Below are 25,852 nucleotides of genomic sequence, written 5' to 3' on the forward strand. Positions count from 1 at the left end.
TTTTAGATTCCACTTATTTTTTTGCTTTAATTTATAATTTGATATTAATAGTTACCCTTGATTTTAATTTGAAAATATGCCTGAAATGTATTTGAAAATATATATTTGAAAAAATTTCTATATTTCTTTGTCTTTTGTATAGTATATCTTTTACAAAGAGACCATAATTTACTTTTTGGATAATTTTTTTCTTTGATTTTGTTTCTTTATTTTTCATCATGATAAGTGTACTTTTTAATCCTCATCCTCTATTTCCCCAATCCCCCAACCCACCCCGCTCTGGTAACCATCAGTTTGTTCTCTATGGTTAAGAGTCTATTTCTTGGTCTGCCTCTCTATCTCTCTTTTTTTTCCTCTGCTGGTTTGTTTTGTTTATTAAATTCCACATATGAGTGAGATCATATTGTACCTGTCTTTCTCTAACTGACTTACTTCCCTTAGCATTATGCTCTCTAGCTCCATCCATGTTGTTGCAAATAGCAAGATTTCATTCTTTTCTGGCTGAATAATATTCCATAGTGTGTGTGTGTGTGTGTGTGTGTGTGTGTGTGTGTGTGTGTGTGTGTGTATGTGTGTGTGTATACCACATCTTCCTTATCCATTTGTCTATTGATGGACATTTAGGTCTCTTCCCTCTTGACTATTATAAATAACACTGCAATAAACATAGGGCACATTATATCTTTTCAAATTAGTGTTTTTGTTTTCTTTGTACAAATACCCAATAGTGGATTCCTGGATTCCATGGTATTTCTATTTTTAATTTTTGGAGGAAGCCTCTATACTGTTTTTCATGTTGGCTGTACCAATTTACGTTCCCGCCAATAGCGCACAAGGATTCCTTTTTCTCCACATCCTCGCAAACACTTTTATTTCTTTCCATTTTGATTTTAGTTATTGCTGAAAGGTGTAAGGTGATATCTCATTGTGATTTTGATTTGTATTTCCTTCAAAATTAGTGATGTTGATCGCCTTTTCATGTTTGTTGGCCATCAGTGTCTTCTTGGAAAGATGTCTATTCAGGTCCTCTGCCCATTTGAAAATCAGATTATTTGGTTATTTTATGTGCAGTTGTGTAATTTTATAGAGTTTGGATATTAACCCCTTATTAGGTACATCATTTGTAAATATATTCTCCAATTCAGTAGGTTGCCTTTTTGTTTTGTTGATGATTTCCTTTGTGGTGCAGAGGCTTTTCCTGCAGATGTAGTCCCAGTGGTTTAATTCTGCTTTTGTTTCCCTTGCCGTAGGAGACATATCTAGAAAAGTGTTCCTATGGCCAATGTCAAAGAATTTACCCTCTTGTTCTCTTCTAGGATTTTTATGGTTTCAGGTCTTATATTTAGGTCTTTAATCCATTTTCAGTTTATTTTTGTGTATGGTATTAAAAGGGTCCAGTTTCATTCTTTTGCATGTAGCTGTTCGTTTCCCCTGCACCATTTGCTGAAGGGATTGTCTTTTTCCCATTTTATACTCTTGCTTCCTTTGTCATAGATTGATCGGTCATTTAATTGTGGGTTTATGTCTGTGTTTTCTATTCTGTTCCATTGTTCTATGTATCTGTTTTTGTGACAGTACCATAGTATTTTGATTACTACAGCTTTGTAGTATATCTTGAAATCTGGAATTGTGATACCTCCAGCTTTGCTTTTCTTACTCAAGATTTCTTTGGTTATTTGGAGTCTTCTGTGGTTCCATACAGATTTTAGGATTGTTTTAGTTATCTAGAACAAATGCAGTTGGTATTTTGATAGTGATTGACTCAATCTGTAGATTGCTTTGGGTAATGTGGGCATTTTAACAATACTCATTCTTCCAATCCATGTGCATGGAATATCTTTCATTTGTTTGTATCATCTTCATTTTCTTTCAAGTGCTTTATGTTTTCCAAAATATAGGTCTTTCACCTCTTTGGTTAAGTTTATTCTTAGGTATTTCATTCCTTTTGGTGTTAGTTTAAATCGTGTTTTTTTCTCAATTTCTCTTTCTGATGCTTCATTATTACTGGATAGAAATGCTACCAATTTCTGGCTATTAATTTTGTATCCTGCAACTTTACTGAATTCATTTTTTTATTTCAAGCAGTTTTTGATGGGGTCTTTAGGATTTTCTATCTATAGTATCATGTTGTCTGTAAATAGTGACAGTTTTACTTCTTCTTTACTGGTGTGGATATTTTTTCTTTCTTTCTTTCTTTCTTTCTTTCTTTCTTTCTTTCTTTCTTTCTCTCTCTCTCTCTCTCTCTCTCTCTCTTTGTTTCTTTGTTTCTTTTCTTTTTCTTTCTTTCTTTCTTTTTCTTTTTTGTCTGATTATTGTGGCTAGGACTTGCAGTGCTGTGTTGAATAATGGTGACAAGAGTGGTCATTATTGTCTTTTTCCTGACCTTAGAAGAGAAGTTTTAAGATTTTCACCACTGGGTGTGATGTTAGCTGTGAGTATTTTATATGTGGCCTTTATTATGTTAAAGTATGTTCCCTTTATACCCACTTTGTTGAGAGTTTTTATCACGAATGGATGTTGGTCTTGTCAGATGCTTTTTCTGCATCTGTTGAGATGATTATATAATTTTTATCCTTAGTTTTGTTCATGTGGTGTATCATATTGATTGATTTGTGAATAGTGAACCATCCTTGCGTCCCCAGAATAAATCCCACTTGATTGTGGTTAATTAATTAGTTAATTAATTAATTATAAATGTTTTTATTTATTTTGAGAGAGAGAGATTAATTATAAATGTTTCATTTATTTTGAGAGAGAGAAACAGCAAGCGAGCAGGGGAGGGGCAGAGAGAGAGGGAGAGAGAGAATCCCAAGCAGTTTCCGAGCTATCAGTGCACATCCTGATGTGGGGCTCGAACTCACAAACCATCAGATCATGACCTGAGCTGAAATCAAGACTCAGACGCTTAAGTGACGGAGCCACCCAGGTGCCCCTAAATGATCCTTTTTTAAGTATATTGTTGATAGAGGGAGCTAAGATGGTGGTATAGTAGGAGAACCCTGGGCTTATCTTGTCTCTCAAACACAACTAGATAACTGTCAAATCATTCTTAATATCTCAGAAATCAACCTGAAGACTGACAGGACTAACTCTGCAACTAAAGGGAGAGAAGAAGCCACATTGAAGAAGGTAGGAAGTACAGAGATGTGATTTGGGGGGAGAAACAGATAGCTGATGTTGCAGAGAGGTGGGAGCCCTGGTCATTGAGAAAGGTGAGAGAAAGAGAGGAGCACACAGGGAAATGCACAAGGAGAACATTTCCCCAAATCCTTTGGCTGGGAAGACGAGAGGGGCTGGTTTTCTTCATAAGTTGTTGGAATTAGTGGAGTATAGAGACTGCAGTTTTAAAGATCTGTGGCTTGGCTGGGATAGAGCCCTGGGGGTGCTTCCCTGCTCCTGGAGAAGAGTCAGGCAAACACCCTGGGGCAGATGGTATGGAAAGAATGATCTGAAGAGCACCTGGGGCACACAAAGGGATATTATTTGTTCTTCTTGGAGAGTGTCCCTGAGAGGTAGCATTCACAGAGATGCCTCTCCAGGGACAAAAGAGCTGGCTGGGTCTGTTTCCCTCCTCTGCCCGTCAGCATAAATACAGAGCCACCCACCATCAGTAGTGCAGTGCCAACACTGGATACCTAATCTGCTTACATCAGGTCCCACACCCCTGCTCTGTGGCAGAACTGCCCTTCACAGTTAAGTTGGCTCAGTCCCAGTGCTGCAGGTCCTTTCCCCTGAAGACCAGCAGAAACCACTGCCCACACCAAGTTCCCCAACCAGAGAATTCTGCAGGGCTTCACTTCTAGTGGAAGCAGTATCAGGTCTAATTTAACAAGTAGACCAGAACATACCTAGTTAAAATTTGCTGCATTCTGGTCACACACCCAACACTGCCCACTGCAGGCAAGGAGAGCCTCTGCAGATGACTGGCCTGAAAATAGAGCAGCTGAAACACAATAGCACAGTGCACGCAGCACACACCCACAGGCACTCCCTGAAGCACTAGTCCTCAGACACTATGTGACCTGTTCTTTGAAAAGCCATTTTTCTCAGAAGCATGGAAGAAACATAATGGGCTTTTCTAACACAGAAAAGGAGATAGAGACTTAGACCAAATGAGAAGAGAGAGGAATTCATCCCAAATGAAAGAACAAGATAAGCTCAGAGATCTAAGTGAAACAGATATAAGTAACATGCCTGATGGAGAATTTAAAGCCCCAATCATAAGGATACTTGCTGGGCTTGAAAAAAGAATGGAAGGCTTCAGGTAGGCCCTTAATACAGAGATAAAAGAATTAAGAAACAATCAGTCAAAAATGAAAAATGCAATAACTGAAATTCAAAACAGACTTGCTGTGACAAACAGGATGAAAGAAGCAGAAGAGTGAATAATTTAGAAGATAAAATACTGGAAAATAATGAAGCTGAACAAAAGAGAGAAGAATTATAGAACATGAGAATAGACTTAGGGAACTTAGTAATTCCATCAAACATAATAAAATTCATATTATAGGAGTCCCAGAAGACAGACAGAAAAGGGGGCAGAAAATTCGTTTGAGGAAATAATAGCTGAAAACTTCCCTAATCTGGAGAAGTAATCAGACCTCCAGATCCAGGAGGCACAGAGAATTCCTGTCAAAATCAACAAAAGCAGACCAACACCAAGACATACTGTAATTAAATTTTTAAAATCAAGTGATTAAAAAAAAAAAATCTTAAAAGCAGCAAGACAAAAGAATTCCCTAACTTAGAAGGGAAGACCCATAAGGCTAACTACAGATCTCTCAATAGAAACTTAAGAAGTCAGAGGGGGTGGCATAATAATCTGCAGTTAAGAATACTCTATCCAGCAAGGCTACCATTCAGAATAGAAGGAGAGAGAGAGAGAGTTTGCCAAACAAACAAAAACTAAAGGTGTTCGTGACCACTAAACCAGCCCTGCAAGAAATATTAAAGAAATTTCACTCAGAATTCCTTTGCATGAAAAGGAAAGACCAAAAGTGACAAAGATAAGAAAGAAATAGAGAAAATCTCCAGAAACAATGACAAAACTAGTAATAAAATGGCAATATATACATATCTATCAATAATTACTCGGAAGTAAGTGGAGTAAACGCTCTACTCAAAAGGCATAGGATGACAGAATGGATAACAAAACAAGGACCATCTATATGCTGCTTATATAAGAGACTCATTTTAGACATAAAGACAACTGCAGATTAAAAGTGAGGGAATGGGGAAACATTGATCATACACATGGACTTAAAGCGAGAGTAGCAATACTTGTATTTAACAAAATAAACTTTAAACCAAAGACTGTAACAAGAGATGAAGAAGGGCACTGTATCATAAGAAAGGGGACAATCAAACAAGAAAAAAAAATTCTAAATACTTAAACAATGAACATGGGAATACCCAAATGTATAAAATAATTAATTACAAACAAACTCACTGATAATACAATAATATTAGGGTACTTTAACACCCCGTTTACATCAATGCACCTATCATGTACACAGAAAATAAAAAAGGAAATACTGATGCTGAATGACACACTGGACCAGATGGACTTAACAGATATGTTCAGAACATTCCATCCTAAAGCAGCAGGATACATCCCTTTTCCAGTGCACATGGGACATCGTTTGGAATAGATCACAAACTAGATCACAAATCAGGCAAGGTAAAAGTCAAACTTTCATTCTTCACAGATGATGTGATACTTTATGTACAAAACCTGAAAGACTCCACCAAAAAATTGTAAGATATAAAATCAATATGTAGAAATCTGTTGCATTTTTATATACCGATAATGAAGCAGCAGAAAGAGAAATCAAGGAATCAACCCCATTTGCAACTGCCCTGAAACCTGTAAGATATCTAGGAATAAACCTAACAGAGATAAAAGATCTGTGCTCTGAAAACTGTAGAACACTTAGGAAACAAACTGAAGAAGACACAAAGAAATGGAAAAACATTCCATGCCCAAGCATTAGACGAACAAATATCATTGAAATGTCTATACTATCTAAAGCAGTCTACAATTCAATTCAGTCCCTATCAAAATAACACCATCATTGTTCACAGAGCTAGAGCAAACAATTCTCAAATTTGTATGGAACCAGAAAAGATACCCAAATAGCCAAGGTAATGTTAAAAAAGCAAAGTAGGAGGCATCACCATTCCAGACTTGAAGCTGTATTACAAAGTTGTAATCATCAACACAGTATGGCATTGGCACAAAAACCAGACACATAAATCAATGGAACATAACAGAGAACCCAGAAATGGACCCATGACTGTACAGTCAACTCATTTTTGGCAAAGCAAAAAAGAACATCCAATGGAAAAAAAGTCTTGTTAACAAACAGTGTTGAGAAAATTCGAGAGTGACATGCAGAAGAATGAAAGTGGACCAATTTCTTACACCATACACAAAAATAAATTCAAAATGATGAAAGAATCAAATGTGATACAAGAAACCATCAAAATCCTAGAGGAGAACATAGGCGGCAACATCTTTGACCTCAGCAGGAGTAACTTCTTATTAGACATGTCTCTGGAGGCAAGGGAGACAAAAGCAAAAATGAACTCTTGGGACCTCATCAAGGTCACTCCTGTACAGTGAAGGAAACAATCAACAAAACTAAAAGGCAACCTATGGAATGGGAGAAGATATTTGCAAATATATCGGATAAAGGGCCAGGATCAAAATCTAGAAAGAATTTATCAAATTCAACACCCAAAAAACGAATAATCCAGTTAAGAAATGGGCAGAAGACATGAATAGACACTTTTCCAAAGAAGGTATCCAGATGGCTAATAGAAACATGAACAGATGCTCAACATCACTCATCATTAGGGAAATACAAATCAAAACCACAAAGAGATACCACCACACACCAGTCAGAATGGCTAAAATTAGTAACTCAGTAAATGACAGATGTTGGTGAGGATGCAGAGAAAGGAGAACCCTCTTGCACTGTTGGTGGAAATGTGAACTGGTGCAGTCACTCTGGAAAATAGTGTGAAGTCTCCTCAGAAAATTAAAGATAGAATGACCCCATGACCCAGCAATTGCACTGCTAGGTATTAATCTAAAGGATACAAAAATACTGATGGGAAGGGGAACATGCACCCCAGTGTTTATAGCAGCACTATCAACAATAGCCAAAGTATGGAAGGAGTCCAAATGTCCATCGACTGGTGAATGGATAAAGAAGATGTGGTATATATATTCAATGGAATATTACTCAGTGATCAAAAAGAATGAAAACTTGCCATTTGCAATGATGAAACTAGAGTGTATTATGCTAAGTGAAATAAGTCAGAGAAAGACAAATACCATAGTATTTCACTCGTGGAAATCAAGAAAGAAAACAGATGAACATAGTAGAAGGGAAGGAAAAATAAAATAAGATAAAAACAGAGAGGGAGGCAAACCATTAGAGACTCTTAACCGTAGAGAATGAACTGAAGTTTGCTGGAGGGGAGGTGGGTGAGGGAATGGGCTAAATGGGTGAGGGGCATTGAGGAGGGCACTTGTGATAAGCACTGGCTGTTATATATGTGACAAATCACTGAATTCTACTTTCTGAAACCAATACTACATTATATGTTAACTAACTTGAATTAAAATAAAATCTTGGAAAGAAAAAAAAGCAGCAAGAGAAAAGAAGATAGTTACATATAAGGGAAACCCCATAAGGCTATTAGATATTTCTCTCCCCCCCCATGTGTGTGTGTGTGTGTGTGTGTGTGTATGTGTATACACACACACACACATATATATATACACACACACATATATATACATATACATATATGTATATATATACTTATGTATGTGTGTATATATATATATATATGTGTGTATATATACACATACATAAGTATATATATATCCTCTGTCACACTCCCATCAACCCTCAGTTTGTTCTCTGTATTTAAGAGTCTCTTATGGTCTGCCTCCCTCTCTGTTAGAAAGTATTTTTTCTTGCTAGGGGATTTTTCAACAGAAACTTTGTAGGTCAGAAGAGACTGGAATAATGTTTTCAGACTGCTGAAAGGAAAAAATCTGCAGCCCAAAATACTCTCCCCAGCATGGCTATCATTCAGAATAGAAGGAGAGAGAAAGTTTTTCCCAGACAAACAAAAGCTAAAGGAGTGTATGACTATTGAAGTAGCCCTACAAGAAATAATTAAAGTGGACTCTTTGGAAAGTAAAGGTCATAAGTAAGAGTATTAAAAGTAGGAAACACAAAAGCAGTAAAAATAAATATATCTATAAAAATCAGTGAAGAGATTCACAAAATAAAAGGATGTAAAGTATGATACCATATACCCAAAATGTGGTGGTGGAGGGGAGGTGTAAAGAATGGGTTGAAATTGAAGCGACCATCAACTTAATATAGACTGTTATATGCATAAGATGATATACACAAACCTAATGGTAACCACAAGTCAAAAACCAGTGATACACAGCAAATAAAGAGAAAGGAATTAAGCTATCAAGAAATCAAGCCAGCAAACCGTGAGAGAATAGAGCAAGAGAAGAAAAGAAGGGAGAAGAACTACAAAAACAACCACAAAACAAGTAACATGATGACAATAAATACATACCTATCAATAATTACTTTGCATATAAATGGACTGAATGCTCCATTCAAAAGACACAGGATTACGGAATAAAAACAATACAAACAAACCATCAATATGCTGCCTATAACAGACTCATTTCAGACAAGAAGACACTTGTAGATTCAAAGTGAGGGGACAGAGAGAGACATACGTATCATACAAATAAATGGGAAAAGAAAGATGGAATAGGAATTCCTATATCAAAGTTGACTTTAAAATGAAGAATGTAACAAGAGACAGACATCATATAATAATTAAAAAGACAATCCAACAAGAAGATATAACAATTGTAAATATTTATGTACCCAACATGATTTCACCAAAATATATAAAACACTTAATAACAACATAAAGGAACTAATCGATAGTAATGCAATAATGGTAATAGTATGGAATGTTAACACCCCACTTGCATCAATGGACAGATCATCCAAATAGAAAATCAACAAGGAAATGGTGGCTTAAAAAAAATTTTTTTTTTCTTTGAGAGAGAGAGAGAGAAAGAAACAGAGCACGAGTCGGGGAGGGGCAGGCTCCAGGCTCTGAGCTATCAGCAGCTCACAAGCCGCGAGATCATGACCTGAGCCGAAGTTGGATGCTTAAGCAATTGAGCCAACCAGGTGCTCTGGAAATGGTGGCTTTGAATGACACACTGGATCAGATGGATTTAACATATATATTCAAAATATTCCATCATAAATAGAATACACATTCTTTTCAAATGCATGTGGAACATTCTCCAGAATAGATCACATATTCGGTCACAAAACAAGTCTTACCAAATTCAAAAATATCAAAGTTGATTCATTCATCCTTTCTGACTACAAAACTATGAAACTAGAAATCAACTGCAAGACAAAATCTGGAAAGACCACAAATCTATGGAAATTAAATAACATGATACTAAACAATGGTCAACCAAGAAACCAAAGAGGAAATTAAAAAAAAAAATTGGAGACAAATGAAAATGAAAACCCAAGTGTCCAAAATCTCTGGGATACAATAAAACAGTTCTAATAGGAAAGTTTATAGCAATACAGGCCTACATCAAGAAGCAAGAAAAATCTCAAATAAGGTTGGTTCACTTTGTATCTGAAGGAACTAGAAAGAGAAGAACAAATAAAACCCAAACTCAGCCTAAAGAATGAAATAATAAAGATTAGAGCAGAAATAAATAATACAGAAACAAAAACAAAAAACCCAACCTCCCCCCACCCACTCCTAAACAACAGAACAGATCAATGAAATCAGGAGCTGGTTCTATGAAAAAATAAAAAATACTGATAAACCTCTAGCCAGACTCATGAAAAATGGAGAAAGAGGGAGCCCACATAAACAAAATCACAAATTAAAGATGAGAAGAAATAACCAACACCACAGGAATACAAACAATTGTAAGAGAATGTTATGAAAAACTATATGCCAACAATTGGACAACCTGGAAAAAATGGACACATTCCTAGAAACATACAACGTACCAAAACTGAAACAGGAAGAAACAGAAAATTTGAACACATAGATTACCAGCAATGAAATTGAATCCATAATCAAAAATCTCCCAACAAACAACAGTCCGGGACCAGACATCTTCACAGGTGAATTCTACCAAATATTTAAAGAAAACTTAATACCTATTCTCAAACTATTATAAAAAATAGATGCGGAAGGAAAACTTGCAAATTCAATCTGTGAATCCATCATTACCCTGTTACCACAGCTAGATAAAGACACCCCTAAAAAAGAGAAACTACAAACCAATATTGCTGATGAACACAGATGCAAAAATCATCAACAAAATACTAGCAAATCATAACTCATCAATACATTTTAAAAAATCATTCGCCATAATCAAGTGAAACTTATTCCTGGGATGCAAGGGCAATTCATTATTTACAAATTAATCAACATGATACATCACATTAATAAGAGAAAAAATAAAAACCATGTGATCATTTCAATAAATGATGCAGAAAAAGCATTTGACAAAGTACAACGTCCATTCATGATTTAAAAAAAGAATCCTCAACTAAGTAGGTTTAGAGGCAACATACCTCAACATAAGAAAGGCCTTACAGGAAAAACCCACAGTCAATATCATACTGCAGAAAAACTGACAGCTCTTTCTCTTAAGGTCAAGAACAAGACAAGAATGTCCATGCTCACCACTTTTATTCAACACAGTACTGGAGGTCCTAGCCACAGCAATCAGACAACAAAAAGAAATAAAAGGCATCCAAATTAGTAAGGAAGGAGTAAAGCTTTCACTATTTGCAGATGACATGATACTATATATAAAAACCTGAAAGACTCCACCAAACAACTATTAGAAGTAATAAATGAACTCATTAAGGTCACAGGATACAAATGAGTGAACAGAAATCCACTGCATTTCTAAACACCAGTAATGAAGGAGCAGAAAGAAAAATTAAGAAAATAATCCCATTTATGATTGCATCAAAAATAATAAAATACCTAGGAATACTTAACTAAAGAAGTGAAAGACCTGTACTCTGAAAATTCTAAAATATTCATGAAAGAAATTGAAGACGTAAAGAAATGTAAAGACATTCCATTTTGATGGATTGGATGAAAAACTATTGTTAAAATGTTCATACTGCCCAAAACAACCTATGGATTTAATGCAACCTTATCAAAATAGAAACAGCATTATTCACAGAACTAGAACAAATAATCATAAAATTTGTATGAAACACAAAAACCCCCAAATAGCCAAAGCAATCTTGAAAAAGAACAAAACCTGGGGCGCCTGGGTGGCTCAATTGGTTAAGCATCCGACTTCGGCTCAGGTCATGATCTCACATTTCGTGAGTTCAAGCCCCATGTCGGGCTCTGAGCTGACAGCTCAGAGCCTGGAGCCTGCTTCAGATTCTGTGTCTCCCTGTCTCTCTGCCCCTCCCCTGCTTGCCCTCTGTCTCTCTCTCAAAAATAAATAAACGTTAAAAAAAAAAAAAAAAAAAAGAACAAAACTGGAGGTATCACAGACTTCAAGTTACACTACAAGGCTGTAGTAATCAAACAGTTTGGTACTGGCACAAATATAGACACACAGATCAGTGGAACAGAACAGAGACCCCAGAAATAAGCCCACAATTATATGTTCAGTAAATTTTTGACAAGGCAAGAATGTGCAATGGGAAAAAGATAGTCTCTCCAACAAATGGCATTGGGAAAATTAGACAGCTACATGCGAAAGAATAATACTGGACCACTTACACCATACACACAAATAAAGTTAAAATGGATTAAGGACCCAAATATGAGATGTGAAACCATACAATTCCTAGAAGAGAGCACATGCAATAATTTGTCTGACTTCGGCTGTAACAGAATCTTCTAGATACATATCCTGAGGCAATGGAAACAAAGGCAAAAATAAACTATCAGGAAAACATCAAAATAAAAAGCTCTGCATGGCAAAGGAAATGATCAACAAAACTAAAAGACAGCCTACTAAATGGGAGAAGATATTTGCAAGTGACATATCTGATAAAGAGGTAGTATACAAAAGAAGTTACATAACTCAACACTAGAAACAAATAATCAGATTAAAAATGAGAATGAGGCACTCAGGTGGCTCATTCAGTTAAGCATCTGACTCTTGATTTCAGCTCAGGTCATGATCTCACAGTTTGAGAGTTTGAGCCCAGCATCGGGCTCTGCACTGTTAGCACTTGGGGTTTTCTCTTCCTCTTTCTCTGCCCCTCCCCCAGTTGCACATGCTGTCTCTCTCTCAAATAAACAAACTTAAAAAAAAAACAATATAAAAATGGGCAGAAGACATGAACAGACATGTCTCCAAAGAGGACATCCAGATAGCCAAAGACACATGAAAAGATGCTGAACATCACTCATCATCAGGGAAATGCAAATCACAACCACAATGAGGTAATACTTTAAACCTGTCAGAATGACTGAAATAAACAAGTGTTGGTGAGGATGTGGAGAAAAAGCACCCCTCGTGTACTGTTGGTGGGAATACAAACTGGTGCAGCCACTGTGGAAAACACTATGGAGGTTCCTCAAAAAAAATTAAAAATATAACCACCCTACATTCCAGTAATCACACTACTGGATGTTTACCCAAAGAATATGAAAACACCAATTCGAAGAGATACACGCACCCCTGTGTTTACTACAGCACTCTTTGCAGTAGCCAAATTATGGAAGTAGCCTAAGTGTCTATTGGTAAATGAATGGATAAAGAAGATGCGGTATATATATATATGTATATATATATATACACACACACAATAGGATATTATTCAGCCATAAAAAATGATTAAAGGGGAAAAAAAGAGAAGCAAACCAAGAAACAGACTCTTAGCTGCAGAGAACAAACTGATGGATATCAGCAGGGAGATCGGTGGGAAGATAGAATAGATGATGGGGATTAAGGAGTGCACTTGTGATGAGCACCAGATGTTGTATGGAAGTGTCAAATAACTAAATTGTACACCTGGAACTAATGTTACACTGTGTGTTAACTAATTAGAATTTAAATAAAAGCTTAAAAAAATGAAATCTTGCCATTTGAAACAACAAGGATGGAGCTAGAAAGTATAAAGCTAAGAGAAATAAGCCAGTCAGAGAAGGAAAAATACAATTTCACTCATTTGTGGAATTTAGGAAACAAATGAACAAAGAAGAAAAAAGAGCGAGAGAGAGAGACAAACAAAAAGACTATAGAGAATAAACACATGATTACCAGAGACGTGGTGGGTGAGGAGATGGGTGAAATAAGTGAAGGGGATTAAGATTACAGTTATCTTGATGAGCATTAAGTAATATATGGAATTGTTGAATCACTATATTATACAACTAAACTATAACACTGTATGTTAACTACACCAGAATTAAAATAAGTAAATTAGGGGCACCTTGGAGGCTAACTCAATTAAGCATCAGGCTCTTGATTTCACCTTCGGTCATGATCTTGTGGGTCATGAGATTGAGCCCTGTGTTGGGCTGTGCACTCGCTTAGGATCTCTTGGGATCTCTCTTTTTCTCTCTCTGCCCCTCCCCTGCTCATGCACATGCGTACTTTCTCTCTCTCTCCCTCCCTCCCTCTCTCTCAAAATAAACATTTTAAAAATTAAGTAATTAAATATTAAAAATTAAGACGTTTTTACAAGTTGTAGTTTAAATTTTTTTATTTATTTTTGAGACAGAGAGAGACAGAGCATGAGCAGGGAAGGGGCAGAGAGAGAGGGAGACACAGAATCGGAAGCAGGCTCTAGGCTCTGAGCCATCAGCACAGAGCCCGATGCGGGGCTTGAACTCACAGACTGTGAGATCATGACCTGAGCCGAGGTCGGACACTCAACTGACTGAGCCACCCAGGCGCCCCTACAAGTTGTAGTTTAAAAGAGCAACTAGCTTATAGAAGAGCCAGCCTTAGAACTCTGACAAACAGTGGGGAAACTGGTGGAATCTGGTGGAATCTTCAAGTAGGAGGGTCTAACAGACATGGTGTACACTTCCCTTTACCTTCAAAACACAGACCAGTGCACAGTCTAGTTACTGTAACCAGCCTGCCACCTGAGTGAGCCCCAATCTCTAGCCCATACCAGCCCCAGCTCTCTCACCAAGGCATCCACAGGGCAGTGCACACTGGGACACCACTGGTTAGTGTTCACTACAGCCTCAGCCTTCACACCGAGGTGACACAGGTACAAAGCTCCCCAAAACACTCCAGGCTCACATCACTTCATCTTCAGGAGGCTTGCTACGGTACCTTGGTGCAGAATACACTGGAATGTCTCACTTGACATCTGCTTCAGATCTGGCTATCCCTGCTGGGGTAACCCCTGTGTTAGCACCCTGGGACACTCATGCCCAGTCTGGCCTGGCCTCCAGTTGCCTGGTTAGGGCCAAACACCTTGGGATACCACCCAGTTCATCTTCAGCTGTCCTTCCAGGGCACATTTTGTGTGGATAGCCCAGGGACCAAACCAGTCCTTGCCCATTTTAGTTGTAGCTGTTACACCAGGTCGTCCCTGCATAAAGTGCCTCAGGACCTCTTGGCCTATACCGCACCTCGACTCCAGCTGCCCCTCCAGGGTGCTCTCTGCACAGAAAATACAGAAACACCATGGTCTGCATCCACTTCAGCTTCAGCTATCTTACCAAGGTGTCTTCTGTCCTCCCAGCTTGCACCCACTTTAGGCTCAGCTGTCCTGCCAGAATACCCTCTGCACAGAGAGTTCAGGGGCTTTCTGGCCCACACACTTCATCAACTCCAGCCACCCTACCAAAGCACCCCCTGCGGCAAGCACCCTGGGATATCCTGGCATGCACCCACTTCAGCTTTAGCTATCCAACAGGTGTTCACTATATGGAAAGCCCACAGACTCCAGCCTATGCCAGCCACAGTCGGCCAGCAAAAGTCACCAACCACACACAGTATACACAGGAGACAATCATACACAAGACCATTCCTTCACATTTAGGAGAAGTAACTGTTGAGCCTAATCTATAAAAGACAAACACCAAAAGTCAAGCAAAATGAGGAGACAGAAGAACATATTCCAAAAAAACCAAAACAAACAAAAAAGCTCTTAGAACCTAATTCCAAGGACAACAACAAGCTGAACCATTTGCTTTCGTTATGTGTAACTTTGACTTTTAAAAATGCATGCTGAAGCTGCTGGCTATAGAACCTTCCAACTGTGAGTCATGAAGCTAGATGATGGAAGCCAGAAGATAATGGGTTAACATCTTTAAAGTGTTAAAAGAAAATACCCTTAGATTCTACACACGAGGAAAATTCTTCAGAAATGAAAGCAAAATAGGGACATTTTCTGATAAAATAATTAAAATTTTCAGCAGACACGTACTAAAAGGGAATTCTTTATAAATACTGTGCGCTGATTGCCCTACTGCAGTACCTTAAAAGGGAGTTCTTTAGCCAGAACGCAGATGATCACTGGATGGAAACACAATAAAACAGCAAGAAATGAAGGGCACTAGAAAGGGTAAATACGTGAATAAAATTAGGTGGCTTTGGATTATCCAAAATAATAATATAGGGTTTAAAAAAATGTGTATAGAATTATATTTTAAAAATAGCACAAGATGTGGGATGGGGTTCATAGTGTTGAAGTAACATCCTTGCATGTCTGGAAAATGGTAAAAGTACTAATTTTTAGTAGATAATAATGCATGTTCTCATCTCTAAGGAAACTGATAAAAGAATAATAAATGAGAATATAACTAATGTACAGTAGAGGGTTAACTCATCAGGCCTTAGTTGATCAAACCGTGCACATTTCCAGGTCTTCAGGACTAGCTCTTGACCAACTCCTGAGAAATAATCTCTAAGCCCTTGGGTATTCTGCCTGGATATCCTGTCTTTGCATACATGAGGCTGTGGACCATGCCTGCTAAGTTTTTGCTAACAGTGTGAATTCTGGTAAACATGTGCTTTTGTTCACCTGTGGCCCTGGGCCACATGCTTTATCAGTTTGGAGGTAGTGGTGGGAGGGGCTGCACTGGAGATTGATTAGCCGAAGTCAGTCTGACAGGTGTTCCATGCCTATATGTGATGACTGGTCCCCCAGCTCTCCCCATCCCAACCAAACCCTCTGTATATGTCATTAATATCTCAGTAGAGCTGGGGTGGACCCCGGGACACTAAGACTTCGGTGAGTTTCCCTGGCCTTTCCCCTGTTGGCAGTTGTTTGCATGTGTTGTTATACATCATTCCTGGGAGGATTAAGTGCTGCTACTCTGATTCCCCTGGGAGAGGTCAAGGTGAGCATGGTGTCTCCTAGATTACACTATGCACATTTTCCCTTGCTGATTTTAACCCTATGTATTTTCATTGCATTAAATCATAATGGTGAGTATACAGTTTTTCTGGGTTCTGAGTTGTTCTTGGAAATCATTGAACCTGTAAATGATCTTGGGATCTGCTGATACAACAAAAAAGTTGTTGATTAACAACTAACAAATTAACACTAACAAATCAATACGGGGGAAAATGGAATAATAATATATTCTTGATAGAGAAAAAAGTAAGGAACAAGTAACACATGAGGCAAATGGAAAATATGAATTAAGCTGAGAGATTTAGACTCAAATATTATAATTATGGTCAGTGTAAGTGGGCTAAATAATTAAAAAGACAAACTCACACTCTAGTTTTTTGTTAATTAAAAAAAATTTTCTTTTGAGACACAGAGACAGAATGTCAGCAGGGGAGGGCAGAGAGAGAGGGAGACACAGAATCCAAAGCAGGCTCCAGGATCTGAGCTATCAGCACAGAGCCTGACATGGGGCTTGAACTCACATACTGTGGGATCATGACCTGAGCCGAAGTTGGATACTAAATCGACTGAACTACCCAGATACCCCTGTCACACTTGATTTTTGAATCCAACTGTATGCTGTTTATAGTGCCACATCTTAAATATAACATGAAAGATTTAAATTAAAAGGATGGGAAAAGATATTCCAGGCAAACATAATCCACAAGAAAGCTATTTATTGTAGACATATAAGATGAAGTAGATTTTAGTGAGACAGACACATTTAATGTTAAAATGGTCAATCCCACGGAAAAGTAACAGTCCTATATTTGTATGCCTTTAATAACATATCAAATAAAAGTTATGAAAGGAAAATTGGCCGTTCCACAATCGTAGTTTCTTTATCCATTGAGATGGTCATTTGGAGGCTTTTTGTTCTTTATTTTGTTAATGTGAATTCCGCTGGTTTTTGAAAATGTTGAACAAATCTTACATTCTTGAAATAAACCTAATTGGATTGTGATCTTATTAGCTTTATATAGCTGGATTCAATTTGCTAATATTTTATTCTTGATTTGTGTGTTTATATGCCTATGTTTGTTTTGATTACCTTACCAATGCCCACAGTGGGTTGGCAGGCATATACTTTTTCAGTAGGTTCAGATGACTCAGCACATAACATCCACACTGGATGCAGAAGAAACAAGTCAGATTTATTAAGACATACAACTCCATGGAGGAAGAACACAGCACACCTTGAGGGACCTCGTGGGTGGCAATAGGGGTGAAAGAAAGAGTAGAAAACAAAAACAGAGCTGGGAATAGGTTGAGGCCTTATATGACTTACAGGGTAGGGCTTCCCGCATCAACCCAGTTAAACTGGATGGTTTGAATGAAAGCAGCTGGAAAACTAGGTCAAGACTAAGAGGAAGTACAGAGAGGAACTGAGAGTGGATTGTTTTAGATAAAAAAGTAGACAGCAAGGAATTCTACTTATTAGGATAGCAAAGAGAGAGAGCTACTAGTATGAGTTGGTAGTTTCTGTGAAAAAGGGGGAGTCTCCCTTAGGGTAAGTCCGTTTTTCTCTTTAGACCCATGACAGATGTCATTGTAGTCATTGTGTCAAGAAAAGATTTTCTCACTACAGTGTTTAGGAGAGAGATCAGCCTCTAGTTTCTTTTCTTGTGTTTTCTTTGTTGGGCATTGGTATGAAAGTTATTCTAGTCTCACAGAATGAGGTGGAAAATGTACCCTCTTTTTTCATTTCTGGAAAAGTTTATGTATTGGAGTTAATGCTTAAATGTTTGAAAGAATTCACTAGTGAATCATCTGAAACTTTAGTTTTCTTTTTGAGTGGCTCTTCTAACTAGATTTAATTTCTTAGAAAATTTAATTGATTTTTTGAATTTCTCCTTGATTCGATTTTGGTAAGTTATTTTTTCAATTTGTTTTGTTGAAAATTTCAGATTGGTTAAGTTTATTCCTAAGTATTCTTTTAGGTGCTAATATAAATGCAATTGTTTTCTAATTTTACTTTCCAATTGTTCATTGCAAGTATATAAAAAATTGATTTTTGTATATTGATCTTATATCCTGCAACCTTGCTCAATCATTTATGAGTTCTAGTAGAGTGTTAGTGGATTAGTTAGCATTTTCTATATAAAAATTATAGCATCTACAAATAGAAAGTTTCACTTTTTTCCCCCCAATATATACCTTTTATTTATTTATTTTCTTACTTTGTTTATTTTGCTGACTGGTACCTCCAGTGCAGTGTTGAATACAAGTGGTGAGGGTGGCCATCCTCAATTTGTTCCTGATCTTGGGAGGAAAGCATTGTCTTCATTGTTTAAGTATGATGTTGGCTGTGGTTCTTTGGCAGATATCTTTTATCGGCTTGAGGAAGTTTCCCTCTATTTTTAGTTTATTGAGTGTTTCTGTCATGGAAGATGTTGGACTTTGTCAAATGTTTTTGCTTTGTCATTGTGATGATCATGTGATTTTGTTTTTTATTGTAATGATTCTGTGTATTACATTAATTGATTTTTGAATGTCAAATCAACTGCATTCCTCACTTGGTTATGGTATATAATTATATTTTTGTGTTGCTAGATTTAGTTTGCTAGTATTTTGTTGAGGATTTTGTATCTATATTTATAAAAAATGTGGTTGTCTTATAGTTTTCTTGTAATACCTTTGCCTGTTTTTGTTATATTGGGGTAGTACTTTCCTCATAAAATGGGTTAGGAAACATTTCTCTATTTTATATTTTTTGAAACAGTTTATGAGAAACTAGTATTCATTCTTTCTTTTATTATTAACTAAAGTTTATATTCAGATTTTCTTAATTGTTGTTGTTTTTTAATTTGTGAAAGGCTTCCTCCATCTAGTTAATTAACCCATTCATCATCTCATATCTTTTTATCTTTTTTTCCTTTTTTGGTGAGAACATTTAAGTTCTCTCTGAGCAAATTTCACTTATACAGTAGAGTCAGTATAGTATTATCAACTATAGTCACCATTTTTACATTAATTCTCAGACCTTACTCATCATATAGCTGAAAGTTTTACCAGCTTCTTCCTATTTTCCACATATTCTACCCGCTGGCAACAAATTTTCTGCTGTTTCTACAAGTTTGACTTTTTTTTTTAATTAACATTTCACATATAAGTGATACCATATAGTATTTGTCTTTCTCTGGCTGATTTTACTTAGCATAATGCTCTCAAGATCCATCCAGATTGAAAATGGCAGAATTTTCTTGTTTCTCATGGCTGAATAATATATCATTGTGTGTACCATATCTTATTTATCCATTCATCTGTTGATGACCCTTATGTTGTTTCCATATCTTAGCTGTCATGAATAATGTAGCAATGAACATGAGCAGATCCTATTTTCATTTCCTTTGGATATATACCTAAAAGTGGAGTTGCTGGATCTCATGGTAGTTCTAATTTTAAACTTTTGAGGAACTCCCATACTCCAGACTCCCATTTTGTATTCCAGATCTTTAAATATTTGGTGAAATTTAGTGGTGAAGCCATCTGGACCTGGGCTTTTCTTTGTGAGTAGTTTTTGATTACTCATTCCATTTCTTTGTTATAATCTACTCTGATTGTTTACTTTTTCTTGATTCAGTTTTTGTAGTTTGTGCCTTTTGAGGAATTTGTCCATTTTACCTAAGTTATCTAATTCATTGGTATACAGTTGTTCTCAGTATTCTTTTATAATCCTTTTTATTTCTGTAAGTTTTGTAATTATGTCCCCTCTTTCATTTCTGATTGTACTAATTTGATTCTTCTCTCTCTCTCTCTCTGGTTAATCTAAATAAAGATTTGTCAATTTTGTTGATCTTTTTCAATTAACTGAATTTTAGTTTTATTGTTGTCTATTATTTTTCACTTATCTCTAATACTATTTCTTTCTTCTTCTATTTTTTTTTTTTTGCTTGATACAGCTTTTAATCCTTTTTTTAAAAATTTAAATCCAAGTCAGTTAACATATAGTGTAATAATAATTTCAGGAATAGAATTTAGTGATTCATCACTTACATATAACACCCAGTGCTCATCCCACCAAGTGTCCTCCTTCATGCCCCTCAACCCTTTAGCCCTTTCTCCCATCCAACACCCCTCCAGCATCTCTCCTTTTGTTCTCTGTATTTAAGAGTCTCTTATGGTTTGTTTCCCTCTCTGTTTTTATATTATTTTTGCTTCACTTCCCTTATATTCAGCTGTTTTATATCTTAAATGCCCCATATGAGTGAAATCATATATTTGTTTTTCTCTTATTGATCTATTTTGCTTAGCATAATGCATTCTAGTTCCATCTATGTTGTTGCAGATGACAAGATTTTATTATTTTTGATTGCCGAATAATACTCTATTGTATATGTATACTACATCCTCTTGATTTATTCATCAGTCGATGGACATTTGGGCTCTTTCCATACTTTGGCTATTGTTGATAGTGCTGCTATAAGCATTGGGGTGCATGTGCCCCTTCGAATCAGCATTTTTACATCCTTTGGATAAATACCTAATAGTGCAATTGCTGGGCCGTAGGGTAGTTCTATTTTTAATTTTTTGAGGAACCTTTATACTGTTTGCACCAGTTTGCATTCCCACCAGCACTGCAAAGGGTTTCTCTTTCTCCGCATCCTTGCCAACATCTGTTGTTGCCTGAGTTGTTAATGTTAGCCGTTCTGATATGTGAGGTGGTATGTCATTGTGGTTTTGATTTGTATTTCCCTGATGATGAGTGATGTTGAACATCTTTTCATGTGTCGGTTATCTATCTGGATGTCTTATTTGGAAAAGTGTCTATTCTTGTCTTCTGCCCATTTCTTCACTGGATTATTTGTTTTTTGGATGTTGAGTTTGGCAAGCTCTTTATAGATACTGGATACTAATCTTTTATCTGATATGTCAGATAAAGCAAATATCTTCTCCCATGCCACCGGTTGTCTTTTAATTTTTCTGATTGTTTCCTTCGCTGGGAACTATTGGGACTTCATCCCAATTTTTGCTTTTGTTTCCCTTGCCTCTGGAGAAATGTCAAGTAAGAAGTTGCTGTGGCTAAGGTCAAAGAGGTTGTTGCCTGTTTTCTCCTCTAGTATTTTGATGGTTTTCTGTCTTACATTTAAGTTTTTCATCTGTTTTGTGTTTATTTTTGTGTATGGTATAAGAAAGTGGTCCAGGTTCATTCTTCTGCTTGTCACTGTCCAGTTTTCCCAGCACCACTTGCTGAAGAGACTGTCTTTTTTTCTGTTGGATATTCTTTCCTGCTTTGTCAAAGATTAGTTGGCCATAAGTTTGTGACTCCATTTCTGGGTTCTCTATTCTGTTCCATAGATCTGTGTGTCTGTTCTTGCACCAGTACCATACTGTCTTGATGATTAAAGCTTTGTAATACATCTTGAAGTCCAGAATTGTGATGCCTCCAGCTTTGGTTTTCTTTTTCAGGATTGGTTTGCTTATTTGGGATCTTTTCTGGTTCCATACAAATTTTAGGATTGTTTGTTCTAGCTCTGTGAAAAATGCTGGTGTTATTTTGATAGGGATTGCTCTTCTGTTTAAGTTTAGTTTCCTTTAGGTTAATATGTTATGGCAGGGGATTTGGTTATTTATTTGCGATCTTTCTTTTTTTGAGAGAGACAGAGAGAGAGAGGGAGAGAGAAAGAATGCAAGCAGGGAGGGACGGGGGGGAGAGAGAGAGAGAGAGAGAGAGAGAGAGAGAATGAGAGAATTTTAAGCAAGTTCCACACCCAATGTGGAGCCTGACGAGGGCTTGATCCCATGACTATGAGATCAGGATCTGAGTCAAAACCAAGAGTCAAACACTTAATTGATTGAGCCACCCAGGGGCCCTGAGATCTTTCTTAATATACACTTTTGCCACTATAAATCTCCCTCTGACCACTGCTTTAGCTTTATCTCACAAGTTTTGGTATGTTGAATGTTTTCAGTCATCTCTAAGTATTTTATGATTTCTCTTTTGAAATATTTTTTGACTCATTGGTTATTTAGGAGTGTGTTATTTAATTTCCATGTATTTGTAACTTGCCAAGTGTCTTTTTTCCCCACTACTGATTTTGAATTTCATTCCAGTGTAGCCAAAGAACGTAATTTGTATTATTTTTAACCTTTTAAATTTATTGAAGTTTGTTTTGTAGGTTAGTATATGATCTCTTCTGAAGAATGTTTCACATGCATCTGAGAGGGATGTATGTACTATAGTTGTTGGGTGAAGTATTCTCTAGCTGTCTTTCAGGTCTAGTTGGTTTTTCTCATGTCTTCTGTTTCCTTGTTGATTTTATATCTAGTTATTCTTTCCATTATTGAAAGCAGACTGTTTAAGTTACCAACTGTAATTGTTGAGTTGTCTGTTTTTCCCTTCATTTCTGGCAGTTTTTGCTTTGTGTGTTTTGGAACTCTATTATTGGAGGCATATACATTTATAAGTATGTTTTCCTGATGGATCAACTCTTTTGTGATTATAAAAGTCCCTCTGTATCAAATTACATGGTTTTCTTTTAAAGGCTTTTTTGTTTTGTTTTGTTTTGTTTTAGTAAAGCTACTCCAATTTTCAAATTATTTCTATTTCCACACTATATTTTTATTCACTTCTTTCAATCTGTATTTTTTTAATTTTTAATTTTAAAAAATTTTTATTTTTGAGAGAGAGAGACAGAGCATGAGCAGGAGAGGGGCAAGAGAAAGGGAGACACAGAATCTGAAGCAGGCTCCAGGCTCTGAGCTGTCAGCACAGAGCCCGATGTGGGGCTTGAACTCACGAACCATGAGATCATGACCTGAGCTGAAGTCAGACACCTAACTGACTGAGCCACGCAGGCACCCCTCAGTCTGTATTTTTAAATCTAAAGTGTGTCTTTTTTGAAATTTAATCGACAATCTCTGCCTTTTGATTGGATTGTTTAATCCATTTACATTTAGTGTTATTATTGATAGAGTTGGATTTACATTGGCCATTTTACTTATTGCTTTCTATATGTCTCATGTATTTTATATTCTTATAATTCTTCTTTACTCCTTTCTTTTGCATTTTGTGTATGTTTTTTAAGGTAGTATTTTAATGTCTTAAATGATTTTTTTTACTGTGTGTGTGTGTGTGTGTGTGTGTGTGTGTGTGTGTGTGGTTGCTTTAGGGTTTACTATCTACATCTCATTGGAATAAACTTCAGATTTATACTAGTTTAATTTCTGTGACATATAGAAATGTGTTTGCTATATTGCTCTATTTATTTCCCCCCATTTTGTGGTACTATTATACATATTATATCTATTAATGTCATAAACACAATAATACATTATTTTAATTATTAGTTTACTATCTGTAGTAATTTCTGTAGCCCAGTTGTATCCAACAAATTATGTCTCTTTCGAAGAAACATTTTCTGAGATCAGCATTTGATATTTGTTTTGATACCAAGAGGACTCTTTCTAGCTGTTTTATTCCTGTTTTCTCTTGCAAACTAATCACCTATCGTCTAATCTGTATTTTTCTTAAATCTGTTATTCTCTTCCCAATTGAATTTCACCACAGAGTCTACTGTTCATGAGAATACCTGAAGGTTTGAACCTCTTCATACTGTGTTGCAGATGCAGTGAGTTCATTTGGGAAGAGATTAGGCTTGCTTCTCCCACAGACAAAATCTCTGAGGCAGCACTCTGCAGCTGGGGGTAGAGACAATGTAAAACTTCTCTCTGAGTGACACCCCTGATCTAAGAGCTGAGTGCTTAGTGAAGGTGGAGCCATTGGCCTGAGATCCTCTTGACTTGTTTCTCTTGTCATGGTACCATTGCCTCTTGAGTTGAGGCAAGGGTAATCAGGTCCCCATTATTCTCAGCATACCATGCCAAGATAGAGCCTTATTTCCACGAATGGGAGCAGGGAAGAAGAAGGCAGTTTTCACCTTTTGACCATATTTGCCCAGCACACGGCCTTAGCAGTAGGTTGCTCTGGGCAGGATGAAAAATGGCCAAGTTATTCTCCAGGAAAGCAAGCCATCCTGGGAGATGGGGACAGAGGGAGCCCCGTGTTCTTAGCTGCAGCAGTCTTGAGTCTCTGCCTCATTAAGCTGGGAGTGGGAGGGAGGGAGCAGTCTTACTTTAAATACCATAGAGTCTGGCCTTTCTTAATGAACTTTCAGAGGTTTTTTTGAATACATGTTTCTTCATTTGATGTTTTCCCTTAGGACCATTTCCAGAGGCCCTAGAGGTTGCTTTTTAGTTATTTTCACCAGTTTCATTGGAGAGTGAGTTAGTTCATTGGAGCTCTTCATGCTATCATTCCAGAAGTCATTCTTTCGTGATTTTTCCCCCTCTCAATGTTACTTTGAAAATATTTATCCTCATTGATACATACTTCTAGTTAATTCATTTTTACTACTTCATACTATTTTACTGCTACTGCATTTAATTTTTCCATGAATAGAGTACAGTTTATTTAGCTCTTTCTCTACTCAGGTATAATTAGGTTGCTTTCACCCTTTCATTAGAAACAATGCTGTAGTGTGCCTTTTTGTATGTATCTCCTTTTGCACGTGTGCAAAGCCTCTCTATGATAAACTTTTAAGTAAAATATCTAGGTTGTTGTAATGTTAAGGCCAATTTTACTTAGTATTGCCAAAGTATCTTTTGAAATATTTAGTTGAATTTACACCTTGTCCATCCTTAGCAACATTTAGTGTTATAACACCTAGTAATTATTGCAATTCTGATTAATGTAAATGATTCTCTTTGTTTTATTAATTTTCATCTCTTGATTACCACTGAGATTGGGCAACTTCTTATATTTTATTGGTGATACTTATTTCCTGCTTTGAAAATTATCTGTCTATACCCTTTGCCCGTTTTTCTGGTTTTGTTTTGTTTTGGTGGAGCTTGTGGATGTGGAATGGGGATATTGATTTATAGGGGAGGTTTTTAAATTTTTTTTTTCAACGTTTATTTATTTTTGGGACAGAGAGAGACAGAGCATGAACGGGGGAGGGGCAGAGAGAGAGGGAGACACGGAATCGGAAACAGGCTCCAGGCTCCGAGCCATCAGCCCAGAGGCTGACGCGGGGCTCGAACTCATGGACCGCGAGATCGTGACCTGGCTGAAGTCGGACGCTTAACCGACTGTGCCACCCAGGCGTAGGGGAGCTTTTTATATTGAGGTGCCAATTCCTTTTTGGCTGTGTGGGTTGCAGAGTAATGATTCCAGTTTGGGAGCCATAGCTGATTGATGTACAAGGGACATGACCCAGGCTGGGCCAATACCGTTCTTTCCTTAATAATATGAAAGAAACTTTGAACACAGACAGAGCCTGGGAATTATGTTTATAATTAGGTTATGGAAAAAAGATCATTTCCTCAAGTCCCCTGTGATATTCTTGTTCTACCATTTCCAATGTCATCTCTACCTTTGAGTCTGT

General features: G+C 36.9%; 1 protein-coding gene across 3 annotated transcripts in view; it reads left to right on the forward strand.

Moving 5' to 3' along the window:
* The window catches only part of WDR41 (WD repeat domain 41), a 190,915-nt gene that overhangs the window by 38,849 nt on the left and 126,214 nt on the right, over positions 1 to 25,852 (forward strand). For all 3 annotated transcript variants that reach the window (XR_015248402.1, XM_086698349.1, XM_086698338.1), the window contains exon 3: positions 3,062 to 3,129. Coding sequence is in view for 2 of the 3 variants with exons in the window: in XM_086698349.1 (XP_086554475.1) it covers positions 3,062 to 3,129 (68 nt within the window). In the remaining variant the exon portion in view is untranslated. The remainder of the gene's footprint in view (positions 1 to 3,061; positions 3,130 to 25,852) is intronic.

This window comes from Puma concolor, chromosome A1, assembly GCF_028749965.1.
Source record: "Puma concolor isolate L17-30 chromosome A1, mPumCon1.1.hap2, whole genome shotgun sequence".
Classification (NCBI taxonomy): Eukaryota; Metazoa; Chordata; class Mammalia; order Carnivora; family Felidae; genus Puma; species Puma concolor.